Raw genomic sequence first — 16,823 nt, forward strand, 5'->3', positions numbered from 1 at the left:
TCTTGTCTCTTTTATCACAAAAAACTGCATATAAGACATATGATGTTAATTTACAGGAAACTAAACCCCAAAGAAACATTTTAATGGCATTAAATCTACATGCATAATGCTCTCAAGCATTATCCCTTAAATATTCGGTGGTTCTTAGATGTAAAATAAGTTACGATATTTACTAAAAAGAACCATAGCTAATTTATAGGGAGAGTTATTGTCATGTGTGGTTATCAAAAGAAGTAAAGCCTCTCAATGTAAGTTTTTTTTGTTAGCTTGAAGTATGACTTTCGCTAGATATCTCATGTATGAGGTGTTTTTGTGTTTATGTGCTTAGTTCTATAATAGGGTTGTGAGAATGGGTCTTTTGGTATTGATTTTTTTGGATATCGTTTTTGTTCTAATTTCAATTTTAAGATCTTTTTGCAGCATTGATATTTCAGTCAAGCTTTGAAATTTTAGATAAATAAAAACAATCCATAAATCTGATTTTTCTCATTATTATTATAAACAAACAATGTGTTTTTTGTATCAGGTGAGGGACATCATCTGGATTAACATTGCCCTCAAACGTTCTTATTACAAACAAACATGTGTCTTTTCTTTCGTTCTTATAGTTCGTGTTGTATGTAGATTTATGTTTGTTGCTCCTCTTTTTGTGTGATTTTAACATGACTGAAAAGGAATATTGTCTTTCCCATTGTGTATGCAGTTCTTTAGTTTTATAATTTTCAGTACATAAAAGATCATATTTAGAAGATTGCATTATTGTTTGTGGATTTCTCAACCTTTCAGTTCATACGTTTTTTGTGTTCATGGATTTCGTAGTTTACTCTGTAAATGACATTGACTATAAACCACTATTAATCATCAGATTATTTAATGTCTATGTAGGTTTCCCACTTGATTTTCCATTCATGTTTAATTTTAGAACCAGGAATTGGAATGTTGGTTAAAGTGTTATACTACTTTAATAGATAAAAAAATGTATGTCATTTATGGCTTATTTGAAATGTTTTGAAATACATGTTTGGCAATGAAATTGAGATCATTCTTCAAATAAGGAAAATACAATGCATATTATAAACATAGTCGAGGGGAAATAGCAATTAGAAGCATGGATGTACTTTTTTTTTTTAATTTACTTTTGTTACCATGAGTAATAACTTTATCCAATGGTATAAATTAATGTGATTTGTATGCTGCATTTAAAAGAAAAAAAAATGATAGCAAAAGCTTGAAAGGTGGGTAACTTTCACATTAATATCACAAATACCTATTTTTTTTTAAAAAGGAATATCAATAATACATGTTAAAGAGCTCTTAAAACAGATTAAACCTATATAATTCAGAATTACATTTACTTCTTATTTAATATATAATAACAATATAACATAACAAAATTAATAACTAACATTGAGGATTTTTTTTATAAATAAGAATAATAATTTTTAGATCTAATAAAGATATATAAACACATTTACAACAAAAGAAGTCTACACATGCACGTCTATATTAGCATAATATATAAACGATTCTAACAAAATAAAATAAAGAAATTGAGTAATATAATCATAATTACAAAATAAAATAAAGAAATTGAATAATTTAACCATAATTACATAACATGATGCGTACTTAAAGAAATATAATAAAAAACAATTATTATTAACATAATAACCACCAAGCATGGAATAAGAATTCCGGAATAATAAAAGATACTTTTTTTCTAAAAAAATATATATTTAAGACGCAATGAACGATTTTAGAATGTAATTTTGGAATTCGAAAAAAAAAACTCTGGAACTTTAAAAACAAGTTCGAAAACCGATGAACAGTTTCGGAATTTCTAGAAAAAAATATTTGTTTTGAAAAAATCTAACACAAATTTAAACAAACATACTCCAACTTAAAAATAAATATTTGATTAGAAAACAATGATATTAAACACTTCGAAATAAATATTTTGGATATAAATATAGACATTCATTTTAAAAAAATTATAACAAAAGTACAATGGAAATTGAAAAACAATTCGGAATAGAACACTGGAAAGAAAAATAAAATTATTTCAAAAACCGGAAAAGAGTTGTTATTAAAAAAAATAATAATAATAACTAATTTTTAATCAGTAGTTTATTTAATTTCCCAATACAATAGATCTCAATCTTAAAATAAATACTTCAAATTAAATCATTTAAAATAAAATATTGGCATAAAACAATCAACTAAAATATTGAATTGAACTATCTCACGTGAAATGGGAACTAATTGCCATTGGAAAACTACTTTCTGAACAGAATTATCAGGCGACGCCGCATCGCGCAGGCACCATACTAGTATATATATATATATATATATATATATATATATATATATATATATATATATATATATATATATATATATATATATATATAACCCATGAGAACCACGATTACAAAATTAATTAAACTTTTGTAATAAAAACTCAAAATCATTAATCAATTATTTTAAATAAATTTTTAATTAATAAATTTTTTTAGTTATATAAAATTATAATCATTAATTTAAATAAATATGTGAAATTATATCACTTTTTAATTTGTATTAATTTTATTTTAATTTTTATTCTAATATTATTAATTTAATATAATTAGAGCGTAAATTTAAAAGAATAATCAATAGGTTGACAAGTAGCATTCATTAATTAGGAGATACAATATGGTAACACATGGGAAAAGAAAAATAAAATATGTATTAATTACGAGACACGTGACAAAAGAAAAATAAAATATGCGTTAATTATGATGATTAATAAGGTGATACGTGTCAAAAGTAGAATAAAAATATTCTTTTATTATAGGGAAAACTGCAATAAAGTCCCTACATATTGGTTTCATAATCGATTTAGTCCTTGTATACTTTTTTTATTCAATTAAGTTCCAAATACCGGTAATCGTATTCAATTTAACCCTTTGATCCGGTCAACAAGTCATCCAACTTTCAAAAATTATATTTTTGTTCCATATTTCAAAATTTATTACAAGTTTGGTCCAAAATTTACAGTTTTGGCACATATTTTAAATTTTGTTACAAATTTGGTCCAAACTTTACTCTTTTTGCCCAAATTTTAAATTTTTTTTACGAATTCATCATAACTTTAATTTTTTTTTTCAACTTTTTTCTCAAAGAATTGTTTCTAATATGTTTTATCTTTATAAACTCATAATTATATAAAAAAACGTATTTCACTTAAAAATCTTATATTATCTATATAAAAACCTTTTTTAAAAAGTTTTTTATATGAAATATCTAGTTATAAAATAAATCTTTATTAAGTATATAAATATATACAAATTCGTTTTTATAAAAAAATGTATACAAAAACATATTTAACAAAAAAAAAATGTACACAAACAACTATTTTATCTATTTTTTTTATAAAATCGTGTTTGTTTATATTTTTTTTTTATAAAAACTTGTTTGAATAGTTTTTTATATAATACTTGTTTGTATACATTTTATAAAATGTATACAATCACGTATTATATAAAAAATTATTCAAACACGTTTTTATAAAAAAAAAATATAGATACACACCTATATATATATATATATATATATATATATATATATATATATATATATATATATATATATATATATATATATATATATATATATAAGTGATAGGTGTTTGTATATATAATTTTGTAAAATACGTTTTTGTATACATTTTTTTTTATAAAAATGGATTTATATATATTTATATACTTGATAATTTTCTCAATTGAACTTACCTATATATATATATATATATATATATATATATATATATATATATATATATATATATATATATATATATATGGGAAAAGTGAATATACCCTTAAAGGTATATAAACTTAGGTACCCAAATCACAATACTACATCGTTTTGTATCATATATATACATTGTAATTGTCCAATGTTCTTATAATTCAACTTCTAACATGATTTACTTCCAAAATTTTTATACATTTCATATTTATTTTCCTCTTACATAATTTTCATTTGTAACTATCATATATATAGTCTAGTAGGTGTTCCGCAAAAAGATGTAATGTAAGATGAAGATAATAGTGAAATTTCGAAAAATCATGAAAGTAAATCAAGTTAGGGTTGAAGTTTAAGAACATTATAATGAATATATCAAACAAAACGGCGTATTATGGTGGGTTTGGGTACCTAAGTTTATATACCCTTAAGGGTATATTCACTTTTCCCTATATATATATATATATATATATATATATATATATATATATATATATATATATATATAATTGGATAAATAGATAAAGAACAAAAATTAGACAAAAAGAAAATAGAAAAGAAAATCAACAAATATGAGCAAAAAACTATTCATGTGGCACTTCAAAATTAGTATAGATTGGACGGAGGCTGATTGAAGATAGATGCGGTGGAGATAGAGAAAACATGGAACAAATGGAGAAGAAAACAATGAATCGGGGGTGATATCAATCGTTGGGCGGTGGGATATCGGGTTAAGAGTCAATGGCCACCTATCCAATTGTTATTGGATAATAGAGGTGGTGTTGAGGGCACTAATCTGGTAAAAAAAAAATTACATCCAATCATATATATATATATATATATATATATATATATATATATATATATATATATATATATATATATATATATATATATATATATATATATATATATATATATATATATTAGAACATCCATAACGTAAGATTTTTCAAACAAAAAAACTCTTAAAAAATAAAAAAATCTATAAAAAAAACTTATTTAATTCAAAGCTTCTTTGTTAATTAACAAACTTTAACCAATAACTTTTTTATTTCTTAGTGGGACCTTAACCTTTAACCAATTAAAACTAAGCATCTAAACACAACTAATAAAAAACAAATGAAAATCACTTATATGGCGAGAAATACAATTCCGTTTAATTTTTCATAAGAATGTTTAAATAAAAAGTTCTCTTGTTAAGGCTATATGCAATACCGACCATGAATTGTGTTGTGGTTCATGCACAACCCAGGTCGGTTGTGATCATGCTCGATGGTGGTGCCAACCGCAAAATACAGCAGCCAATCATGCTTTAAATACTCTTTTGATTGATTGACCTTTCTTTAACGGCTATTTTTATTTTTTTATTTAATTTTTACTTATATAAATACCACTACAAATCTTATATTTCAAACAATTCTTCTCTCTTTCTATTCACATTCATACATTTGTGTTTGTTCTTTCAAAAATCATGGCACCCAAAATGATGAATTGGTCGGAAGAGGAAGAATATATAGTAACACAAGCATGGGTGTTAGTTTCAAAAAATGAAAATAATCGAACCTCTAGAAAATTTTAAAGAAAAGTTAAAAACATTTTTTATGGTTTAAAAGGTTCTACAAGTCGAAATCCTTACGAAATATGTTCAAAATGGCACGATATAAGGGTAAAATATTGCAAGTTCGGTTGAATTTACAACTTTGTTATAAATAATATGTATGAAGTTGGTATCAATGAGGTTAATATGACCATGGATCAATATGAAAATACAAACTACAAACGTTTTACACATCTTAAAGCTTGACATGAATTAAAGAATTCTTTCAAATGAAAGAACATTGTTCAAAAAAAAAAAAAAAAAAAATAAGATATGTGTTGTGTGTCGCAAGATATGTTTGGATTCTTTTGGAGAGCATGCAGTTCACTGTGAAGAACTTCCTGGGTTCAAATACAAGCACGATATGGTTAAAGATGTTTTGTTTGACATATATAAGCGTGTCGGGGTTTCCGCTAAGAAAGATGCACATGTTAATTTTTTGATTGACCCGACAGAAGGAAGGTCAACCCTCAGACCGGCTGATATTTTGATTTTTGGATAGATCGGAGGGAAACACGCATATGTGGATCTTACAGGAGTATCCTCTCTAGTGGGCCTAAGGGATGGAGATTTCACGGTGGGACATGCTGCTTTAAAAGCAACTATAAGCAAAGTCACTAAACATGAGAAATCTTGTATGAAAAATCAACACGTGTTCATACCATTTGCATTTGATACGTTTGGTTTTCTCGTACCAGATGCGATAATGCTTCTTAAAAGGTACAACGAATCATGAATAGTAATGTTATATCCCCTATATCTTCGGATGTAGTCTTTAAAAGAATTAGTTTTACCATTCAAAAAGGCTTAACAGCACAACTTGTTGCACGTTTGCCATCTCACTCATTATACAATGACAATTAAAATTTTATTTAATACCAATATGGAATAGATAAAGTTTTGAAAACAAAAAAAATAAATAAATAAAAATAAGATTAAAAATAGTTGTTTGTAAGTGAATTTTTATGTTTTTTTCAATTTTATTTATTATTGGTCGCTTTATTTTTAAATTAATGTAATGTCTTTTTTTAATTTAATCAAAACCTAGTTTTAAATATATATATATATATATATATATATATATATATATATATATATATATATATATATATATATATATATATATATTGTATTTTTATTATATTTTTGAATTAAATATAATTAAAAAATGATTTAGAATGATACATTAGTGATAAGTATTCCATAGTTTTAATGGTAAGATACACCTGTTAGTGATAAGTATTCTATAGTTTTAATGGTAAGATATAGCAATAAGATGACATCCCCCACTATAATGGTTAACTTTCAGAACATCATTAACCCAATTCTTACAAAACTAAGAATTTAAACTGTCCCTTGTATTTTCTTTTATTAAACCCGCATACCTGAAAACCAATATACAGAATTGCCATCAAGGCGTAAATAGTATGCTTGACATCAGTATCCCCGCAACTGTGCTTCCCTACTTGTGAGCGGAACATATCGCACTGAAGTTTCACTACGCACACTCACAGAACCATCTTCCTTCTTATCAACAACTTTCAGTTCCTGAAAAACATTCCCAACCGGAATGACTAATCTGCCCCCAGGCTTCAGTTGATCGATCAATGGCTGTGGAATTTCTGGTGCTGCTGCCCCAACATGAATAGCATCATAAGGTGCAAATTCCACCCACCCTTCTCTCCCATCTGTCATTATTACAACACTCATAAAAATAAATGAATCAAATTAAAAAAGTATGATCGATTATGACACACCTCCCACATGTAAGGCGAGAGACCCATCTTTGAGTAATGGAGCAGCAGCGCTTTTTTCAATGTTTTTAATCGACAATGTAACCAATTCGGGGATGTGGTCCACACCGATTGCATGACCTTGTGGGCCCACCATAAGCGCAAAGCATGCAGTCAAGTATCCGGTTCCTATAAAAGTGTCATTACTTGAAAGCATATGGTTGATGGTTTACATAAGTTTATAATCCATGGAGATAAAAAGAGAAGATAAGAGATGAGAGAATACCTGAACCAACATCTAAAGCATGCATCCCAGGCTGTAGATTTTTCTCCAACAATTGAAGGCAAGTAGCATGCATGTGAGGTGCAGAAATGGTGGCATTGAAGCCTATTTGCATAGGGCTGTCTTCATAGGCTGAGGATCCATCAGGTACAAATAATGCCCTGTCCACAGTCTCCATTACTTCAGACACTTTTTTTGACTGAATAACTCCATAACGTTGCAAATGCTCCACCATTCCTTTATTCTTATTGATGCTGCTTGCAGCCCAATATCGCTGTATGCATACAAAAAAAAAAAAAAAAACATATAAAAACTAAAAGATAACACACTGGTACACTTCATTACTTGTGGAAACTGAAAACACAGCCAGTAATATTAAGAAGATCAAAGAGCATCTAGCACCAAATCTTTGCCTCTTATCCAGAATATGCTTACAAGTCACTGTTTTAAGTTTAACAAATTATGTGAGACATTTATGGGTTTCGGTATTCTGATTGAATAGAAATGGATATATTTTGGCTTCAAACAATCATAGGGTTTGTAGTTAGTAGAAATGAACTATTACTTAGCTATAACAACATCGTTTTCTAGTGATTCACGTACCAAATTCAACTTGATAAAACATAGAGTCCATTTCATCCATTCTTCCCTTATAAGCCCTTTATATGTATTCCACAAATTGTTTGCTCAAATTTTGGTAGTATTTAAACCTATAACAAGACGCAACATCTAAGGAGAGGATCAAGGAAAATGATGTGAAAAGCACATATAGCATCGAAATTCAATAGAAATGTCGAGTGTTCGCTTAGACGATCATCGCAACGACTTAAGCAGCTAAAAGCCCAAAAACAACACAAATCTGCAGAAATCGGAATCGAATATCGAATGAACGCAATTTCAAGTCATGGTGCTTCCGTAACCACAAATCATAACAGAAGATAATAAATTATAAAACACAACATGAATAACGAATCCAAATCAAGAAAAAAATATATATGTGTGTTAAAAAGATCACCTCCATCCTCCGAAACAAAGAATTGCCCGTGAAAGACGCCGAATTTGGAAGACTGCAAGATGATGGTGAGGTTGCGACGAGAACGGCGCACGGGGAGCAGAGCGGACGACGGCGGAGGGGACGTTGATGAGAGAAGTACCGGATAGAGCGCTGCTTTAAAGGGGGGATATGGCGGAAGCTGTACGCTACAACTGAACTCGACATTTTCATTTTCTTTTTCACTTTTCTTTTCAGCTGAAGCTTCAGGCACCCGTAGATACCTCCACGCGTTACCGACTAAACTGTATGACACGTGCCTACCTCTTCCGGATTTTTCCACTCCAGAGTAGGCCTAATCAGCCCATTTAAATAACCCAGAATAATTTAACAACATACACTCATAAAGAAGCCCTAGCCTACTAATGTAACGAAAAAGATGGGCTCATTATTTGATAACAAAATGGACTTGCTTAATATTTACGATATTAATTAATTTTACGTGTAAACTTTATGTCTAATTTGTAAAATATGGTTACTGCGAATTAAACCTGTGAATGATTACTTTTTTTTTTTTTTTTTTTTTTACTATATATTAATTATGAAACTAGCTCTAGATACAATCATCTACTTTCTTTCATTTTTCGATTCTACTAGAAATAGTCGATGATACTTTAGATATATCCAAATAAGGTTATGGTGTATGGTCACAAGGTATTTATTAGAAAAATGATGATACGTATGCGCCACCCCCATTACATGTTCACTAGTCTTGGAAATTGTTATTACTCTACAATATTTTTTTTTATATATTTAGATTAAAAAAAACTAAATTAATAATATAACTAGATATTTCACAATACATAAAAAAACATAAAACATAAACTTTCAAATTTAGATTACTAAAACCATATATATATATATATATATATATATATATATATATATATATATATATATATATATATATATATATATATATATATATATATATATATATAACTTAAAACCTAAATAACTAAAAATCATAGAAATTAAACATAAATATTAAAAACGTTAAAACCTAAGTTCCATACTTTTTCCGAACTTGTTGTTGGGTTTTCAAAAACGCGGCTAAATTTTCCGGGTCGATATCTGGTAGCATCTTCGTGTTTAAAATCTGAAGATCCGTGAGTGCTTGTTTCCGACGTCGAGCTTCCTCCGTTAATTCATATTTTTTTGTAAAAAAAACTTAGAGTTTTGTCAATTCGGACCGCACGTATGTCTTCGTTTTTCCGCTTGAAGATGCCGCTTTTTCCCTTTATCCCTTCCCGGTGGTCAACGAAGTTGACTTCTTGTGGACCCTTCCGTTCGGTCTCATTGAAGTCGTCATTAAGGTCGACACCAAAACTCACATCTGACTCGGAAGTCCTTGGCCTTTGTTGGAGCCGGTGGTCGATTCCAAATGCGAAGTCTCTGGGTTAAGGACTCATTTTGGACCCTGACGACAAATTTCTCACGCTTTTTGGTGGCCGAACACTTTACCACCGTTGGTAACTTTGAATTGTTGGTAAACGGTTGATAAAATATTGAAATCGTTGTTACCACTTTTATGCATATTTTTTAGATTTTCAAATATAACGTTAAACTTGGTACACGACGCTCGTAGTTCACGTCATTTTCCATTGACTATATCGTACGTTCGGCCCGTTTGCCTTCCTAAGAGCGAGTGAAAGTGATCTAAAACACGAAGCAAAAAATTGTTTCCCATTTGCGCGTTGCCCGTCCTCGATTCATACGATATAGAAATCCAAGTTTTAGCTAAAGTTTCCTCCTCCTCTTCGATCCAAGTTGTTTCTCTTTTATTTGTAGTTTTTCCTTTTGATTTCCTTCGCCTAGATGGTTGTGTTTCTTCAACCTTGTCGTCGTCGTTGTTGTCAAGGTTTATAGGTGGGGATTGAGAAAAAGGGACTTGAGATGATTGTGTTTGGAATTGATGGGGTTGAAATTGTTGAAAACCTTGGAATTGGGATTGTGGTATTTGTTGTTGGAAGTAGTTTTGTTGAAATAGAATGTTGGTAAATAGAGATTGATGTTGGATTGTGGATGTTAGCATTTGAATGTAACCTTGATATTGATCATTTGGATTGTGTGGGGTTGTTGGATTGTTTGAAGTGGTAGATGTATTTTGATGTTGCTTCATATTGTTGAGAGAAAATGAGAAAATAGATAGATATGTAAAGTAGAGAGATGTGTGTTTTTGTGTTTATGTGTTTGTGTATATATAGCCGAAGTATTAAATTGAAAAGGTTTTTTTAATTAATCCAAACGGTCAAAAGCTTTTTTACTAATAAAATTGCGCGTCACCACCTGTAAAGTCAATCAATCTGCGTCACATTCACCATTGGGGGGGGGGGGGGGGGGGGGTTCACGCATAAATACCCCCCTCCACGTCACCCTTTACACATCCTAAAGTACCCAATACCCCATGGCCTAACTTGTTTCAAACCTTTAAATATATATTAATATAGACACTCGTGAAGGTTATCTCTTTCATGGACTGTGCTTTTGCATCCTCTCTAATAAATGAATGTTTTTTTTGTCACTTGTCATTTTGTTAAAACTTTTGTCGCATGTCATGAGATTTTACAATTATTTAAATTTTACATATCATTATGCGGTATCTTTATTTTTTTATTAATCAACTAGTTTATAACCCGTGAGAACCACGGTTATAAAGTTAATTAAACTTTTATTAAAAAAAATAATCAATAATTAATTATTTTAAATAAGTTGTTTTAAATAAATTATTAATTAAGAGATATATCAAAATTTTAAAGTTATTATAATTTCAAATTTAACATATAATTAAAAAATATAAATTTGAATTTTGAAATAAGTTGCCTAATATATCTATATGACATATGGTATAATATTAATAAGAAGTTGTATTAGAGTGATACTTGATAAAAGGAGATTAAAACTATTCATTTATTAGAATAGGGATAATCAATTCCACTTAATTAATAAGTCTACTATTTTATATATATATATATATATATATATATATATATATATATATATATATATATATATATATATATATATATATATATATATATATATAAAGTATTCATTCTATTTAAATGTTTATTAATTTATAAGTATATTTAAATTCAAATGGATACTCTAATGACACAATTAATATCCTGATGATATATTTGAATTCAAATCATACCTTTAATTTTTTGGACTTTTAGTTTGAAGTCTAACAAATTTATTATTTATTCAAAAATTTTAAATTAATATGTGTGTATAATATATCTCTATCTCTACCCTAATAAATAAAAAAGAACACTATCTTCAAAGAAATATTTGAAATTTTTGATTCATAATAATTATTTACAATATGTCAATAATTTTTTTTGTTAGTATAGATTCAATAACTACGTATTCATCATTTCGTTTGTATTTATTTAGAAAGTTAATTTAAAAAATATTTAATGTTTACACCTTAATTTTCAACATCATTATTTATAATATATCAATAGTTTTTTATTAGCATAGATTGAATTATTTACTTATTCATTATCTCGTTCGCATTTATGTAAAAATATTTTTTTTTAATATTTAATATTTATACATTGATATTGAACTTTTATTTTTAATAATCATTATATATAATAACATTCTAAAGTTATTAATTTATAATGGCTTTTTAGTGGTCATGAAAAAACAAAAACCCAGGATAAAAATATATCAAGAGAGAGAAAAAAAACTAGAAGGAAAAAAAATTTAATTAATTGCTATTGATAACATAATAAGTAAAACACACGTCTTATTTTAATAATTAATATATGTGCATTCAAAAATTTTGGATTTTTATTCAAAAATTGTTTAAAAAACGTAAATATGACAATGGTCTTACTTATGATTTGAATAAAAATAAAACTAGTTTTATTCCTATCGAAAGATCGTTTTGCAATACATAGAAAGATTAAAATAACTAATGAAAGAATGTTTTACAACCTTTAAAGACTTTGGTTATTTTTGGCGATTAGAAGTTGATGAAGATGACTTTAAGTTTCAAAGAAGAAGCTTTCTAGAAGTATCCACTAACATTTAACCAACTTGATAAGATGGTAGTCTTCATCTTGTAATAAAAGAATCTCGTAAGGCTTTAAGAACATAACAAAGCTTTTGTTCTACATGAGAGTTCAAGTAAAATATCAATTTCTTTTTACTTTGAACTTAACATTTTAAGAGACAGAACTAAAGAGAATATGGAAATAAGAAGCTTAAAATTTCGTGGTTTTTAGCTTATGAAAGAAGAGAGGAAACTAGTTTTTTTAGGTCCTTACTTTAAGCATTATCTCATGGACTTAACACTTAGACCCATGTTTTATCAAATCAAATAGTCATGCTTTCTAAGAGTATGATATGTTGAATAAATTAATCAAAACCAAGACTTCTTTCTTTTTTACGGTCTCCTTGAATATTTTATAAAAAAAGAAGCTAGTTTTTCTATAAAAACTCTTCTAATTTTTATAACTTATAAAACATAAAAATTCATATAATACAAAAAAACCATTATGGTCCAAAAAGATATATAACATAATAAATCATACCTTATGATATTATGATATGTTTTGATACTTAACATTTAAAATTAATATTTTCATTACATAAATAATTTCCAATTAATTACAAGAATTATATTTATATATCAATGATCAAATTTTTATAAATAATATATTTGCATCGAGTTGTTGTTAGTGTGATCCTTTTGGATCATATATTATCATGGTTCTAAAAAAACGCATCATGGCTCACCTTAAGGCGTATCATGGCACACGATGTGGTGTAGCCATTACAAAAACATCCAATGTGAGTTTGTTAAGTGTATCATTCAAATAAAGTATCAAGGTGTGTCTTATCGCGTGACGGCGCAAGCTTTTTTCAAGGCACGGTTTTTTTTGTTTTTTTTTTGTTTTTTTCTGACTTGGCCTAAAAGAATTGAGTTTTATTAAATTTTTTATATTAAATACTAATATAACACCTCTAATGTAACATCTCAAAAATCACAATAAAATTTTTATTTTTCAAAATAGTAAAAATCATTGTTTCAATCGAAAACCAATTCATAAGAACCAAATATCCAAATACAAATATCTCAAAATCGAAGTATCATGAAATCTTCAAAACATATCACTACAGGATGTGTATGATCACGCATTCACCTTGCCCCGATCATTATGAGTACCTAAAACATAACACTTAAACTGTAAGCCAACGTTTAGTAAGTTCCCCCAAAATACCACCACATAACATATAACATCATGCATATTTGGTCTGCCCATTTGGCCCCAGCTCATGTATGGATTGCTCCCGAGCCTACACCATAAGTTTGGCTTGCTTTTCTAGCCTACTACTTATGTCAGGTTTTCTCTCGGGTTTGTTGGCTTCCGTACAAAGCAGTATTGTCTCAATCTAACTGCATTATGTCAACATATGTAATAAATAAACATACATCCAGCAAACAGATAATCATGCAGATCTTATCAGATCACTACAACATAGCAACATCCTATACACCAGAATATATAACCTAGTGAGTCAGCATTGCTGCCTCCGACCCACAAGTACAGTGAGGAAAACTCACATCTCGGTCTAAAAAGATAGATGAACAAATCAGTACTCTGAATATAGCCTCTACTGACCGCCTACACAAATAACAGGGACTTAAACTCAACTACCACTGAAAATATCCAAAATGCCCTAAGTCAAATTGGTCAAAGGTCAAAGTCAGAATGTCAAAAAGTCAAGGGAATATCAACACAGACTGAGCACGCCCTGTGTACTTAGTCACTTTGTTGCGCGTAGTCGTGACCCATCCAAACCACGGGGCCTTTTCCCAATACGCATAATGTACCACTTGGTACGCCCAGAGTACTCAACATGAATCCACCCCTCCTCATAAAGTGATTAGTCCATTAAGACTTCACACTCAAAACTCAGATCTAGACCCAAATGTCATTTTAAGTCATAAAGTTTCCACCTTTATGACTTTCCATCGCTAGAAGTGGTAAAAACCCAAAACCGTAACTTAATACTCAAACCAAAACACCATAACTCTTGCATGCAAGGAAGAAAAGGAACAAGAACATATTTTTAATGTTCTTAGCACCTAAAAACATATGAAAGGACAACTATTATGGCTTAGAGTAATTCATACTCATGAACATCAAGACTATTGACCAAAATGTGTAAAACATAAGAACTAGCAAGATCCAAGGAGAATATTCATCAAGTTTCTAACTTTATACCTTCTGGATGTTGCTTGCAAGGTGGAAGTTCTAGATCTATAATTTCTTGAAGTTTCCAAGATGATTTCACTATCTTCTTCTTCCTTCAAGAGCACAAATACACACTCTCAAGCTAAAAAAAGTGGCTCACATAATGGATTAGGGTTTGCAACGGACATTTTGGGAGATAGAGGCTGATGAAGAAAAGGGTTTTGAGCAGATAAGGTTGTTTAAATAGTGCTCAAAACCTAAAAATTAGGGTTTGCTTACCTACCAAATACACCCAACTTACATCTTATTACGCCCAACGTACTCACATGAACGTGCAGCCTTCTTAATTGGCAACACCATGTGTACGCCCCAAGTACGCATGGCATGAGGACTAAAATGCAATAATTTATTCTTTGGGTCAAAAAGAAATTACCTGACATCTAGGCATACTCACATACACATGCAACCTTCTTAAAAAGCTACGTCATGCGTACGCCCCAAGTACGCATGGCGTAAGGACCAAAATGCAACATAATTTATTCTTTTGGTTAAAAAGGATATTACCTGACATAAGGTAGTTACAATTCTCCCCCACTTAAATCAGACTTCGTCCTTAACGTTGGATGCTACGAATAACTCGAGGTAGTTCTATCGCATCTCGGCCTCAGGTTCCAAAGTCCATTAGGAACCCTTCTGATGCTGCCACTGGACTTTAACCAAAGGAACCACCTTGTTGCGCAAGGCCTTCGTCTTCCTATCCACAATCATCACCGGCCTCTCAACATAGTTCAGGCGCTCATTGGCCTGAATATCATCCAATGGAACCACTTTTGAATCATAAGCCACGTATTTCTATAGCTGAGAAACATGAAAGGTGTTGTGGATCTGTCTGAGCTCATTGGATACATCCAACTAGTAAGCTACCCGATTTACCCGGGCTAATACTCGAAACGACCTAATATATCAGGGGGCCAACTTGCCCCTCTTTCTGAAGCGTATTACACCCTTCCAGGGTGATACCTTAAGTAAAACCATATAGTCGACCTGGAACTCTAATTTGGATCGATGCCTGTCAGCATAACTCTTCCGCTAACTTTGAGTTGTTTGCAACCTCTGTCTGATCTGTTGGATAAGCTCTTTCATATGGAGAACTACCTCGATCTTTCCCATGACCATGTGATCGATATTCCCCAACAGACTAGGGTATGGCACCTCCTCCCATAAAGAAGCTCAAATGGCGGTGCACAGTAATGGAGTGATAGTTGTTGTTATAAGAAAACTCAGCCATAAAAAGGTAGGAGTCCCATATCCCACCAAAATCGATAACATAGACTCTCAACATATCCTCGAGCGTCTAGATGGTTTGCTTACTTTGGCCATTAGTATGCAGATGATAAGTAGTGCTAAATTGCAATCTTGTACCTAGTTCCTCGTGGAACCTCTACAAAAATCAAGAAGTGAACCGAACATATCGGTCAGACACAATGGAAACAAGAACACCATGTCGAGCGATAATCTCGCACACATACACATTGGCCAATTTCTCAGCCAAGGAACTCTCCTAAATAGCTAGAAGGTGGGGACTATTGGTCAGAGGGTCCATAATAACCCATATCACATTAAATCCCTTAACCGTTTGGAGTAACTTGGTGACGAAATCCATGGTGATGTGTTCCTATTTCCATATAGGAACCTCCAAAGGCTGAAGCTTTCCATGCGGTCTCTGGTTCTCGACCATGACCATCTGAAAAGTCAAGTACCTCTCAACATACTAGGCTATCTCCCTCTTCATGCACGACCACTAGTAACTAAGTCTCAAATCTAGGTACTTCTTGGTGGCTACATGGTGTATCGAAAATATGGACTTATGTTCCTCCTCCATCATAATCTGCATGACTCTACCAAAATCTAGTACCTAAACCCGACTGCACCGAGTCAACAATTTGTGGATATCGATAGAAAACATGTCAATCTCACACCTAATTCTCTCTTACTTCCAATTTTCCTTCTTGACTCCTTCGGCCCAAGCCTCCCTAATCAAGTCCAGAAGTAGAGAATCGATAGAAATCCTCATACATAAGCTCCCAAAAGAAGAACTAGCCAACTTACGACTCAAAGCATCAACGATTACATTCATTTTTCCTAGGTGATA

The 16,823-nt window shown here is 30.2% G+C and overlaps 1 protein-coding gene across 2 annotated transcripts; it reads right to left on the reverse strand.

The window, feature by feature from the left end:
* Window positions 1-6,655: 6,655 nt before the first annotated feature.
* Window positions 6,656-8,661, reverse strand: LOC145042525 (protein-L-isoaspartate O-methyltransferase 1-like). 2 transcript variants are annotated; one of them, XM_078990969.1, is made up of 5 exons: window positions 8,421-8,659; window positions 8,009-8,115; window positions 7,409-7,679; window positions 7,147-7,311; window positions 6,656-7,077 (listed from the first exon to the last, which is right to left on the reverse strand). In XM_078990969.1, the coding sequence occupies exons 2-5, from the start codon at window positions 8,042-8,044 to the stop codon at window positions 6,827-6,829; spliced, it is 723 nt and encodes a 240-aa protein (XP_078847095.1). In that variant the 5' UTR covers window positions 8,045-8,115; window positions 8,421-8,659; the 3' UTR covers window positions 6,656-6,826. The 2 variants fall into 2 exon arrangements, with proteins under 2 accessions (XP_078847095.1, XP_078847094.1); XM_078990968.1 differs by lacking the exon at window positions 8,009-8,115 and having other exon boundaries at window positions 8,421-8,661.
* Window positions 8,662-16,823: the final 8,162 nt, after the last annotated feature.

This window comes from Lactuca saligna, chromosome 4 (genome assembly GCF_052625555.1).
Source record: "Lactuca saligna cultivar CGN05327 chromosome 4, ASM5262555v1, whole genome shotgun sequence".
Classification (NCBI taxonomy): Eukaryota; Viridiplantae; Streptophyta; class Magnoliopsida; order Asterales; family Asteraceae; genus Lactuca; species Lactuca saligna.

What these genes read in the sequence shown, in the direction of transcription:
- LOC145042525 (XM_078990968.1), bottom strand. Translation starts at nt 8,630, where the DNA reads ATGAAAATGTCGAGTTCAGTTGTAGCGTACAGCTTCCGCCATATCCCC. An exon ending in TGCTTTAGATGTTGGTTCAG is followed by an intron (nt 7,312 to 7,408) that starts GTATTCTCTCAT and finishes ACACTTTTATAG; the next exon opens with GAACCGGATACTTGACTGCA. An exon ending in TCTCGCCTTACATGTGGGAG is followed by an intron (nt 7,078 to 7,146) that starts GTGTGTCATAAT and finishes TAATAATGACAG; the next exon opens with ATGGGAGAGAAGGGTGGGTG.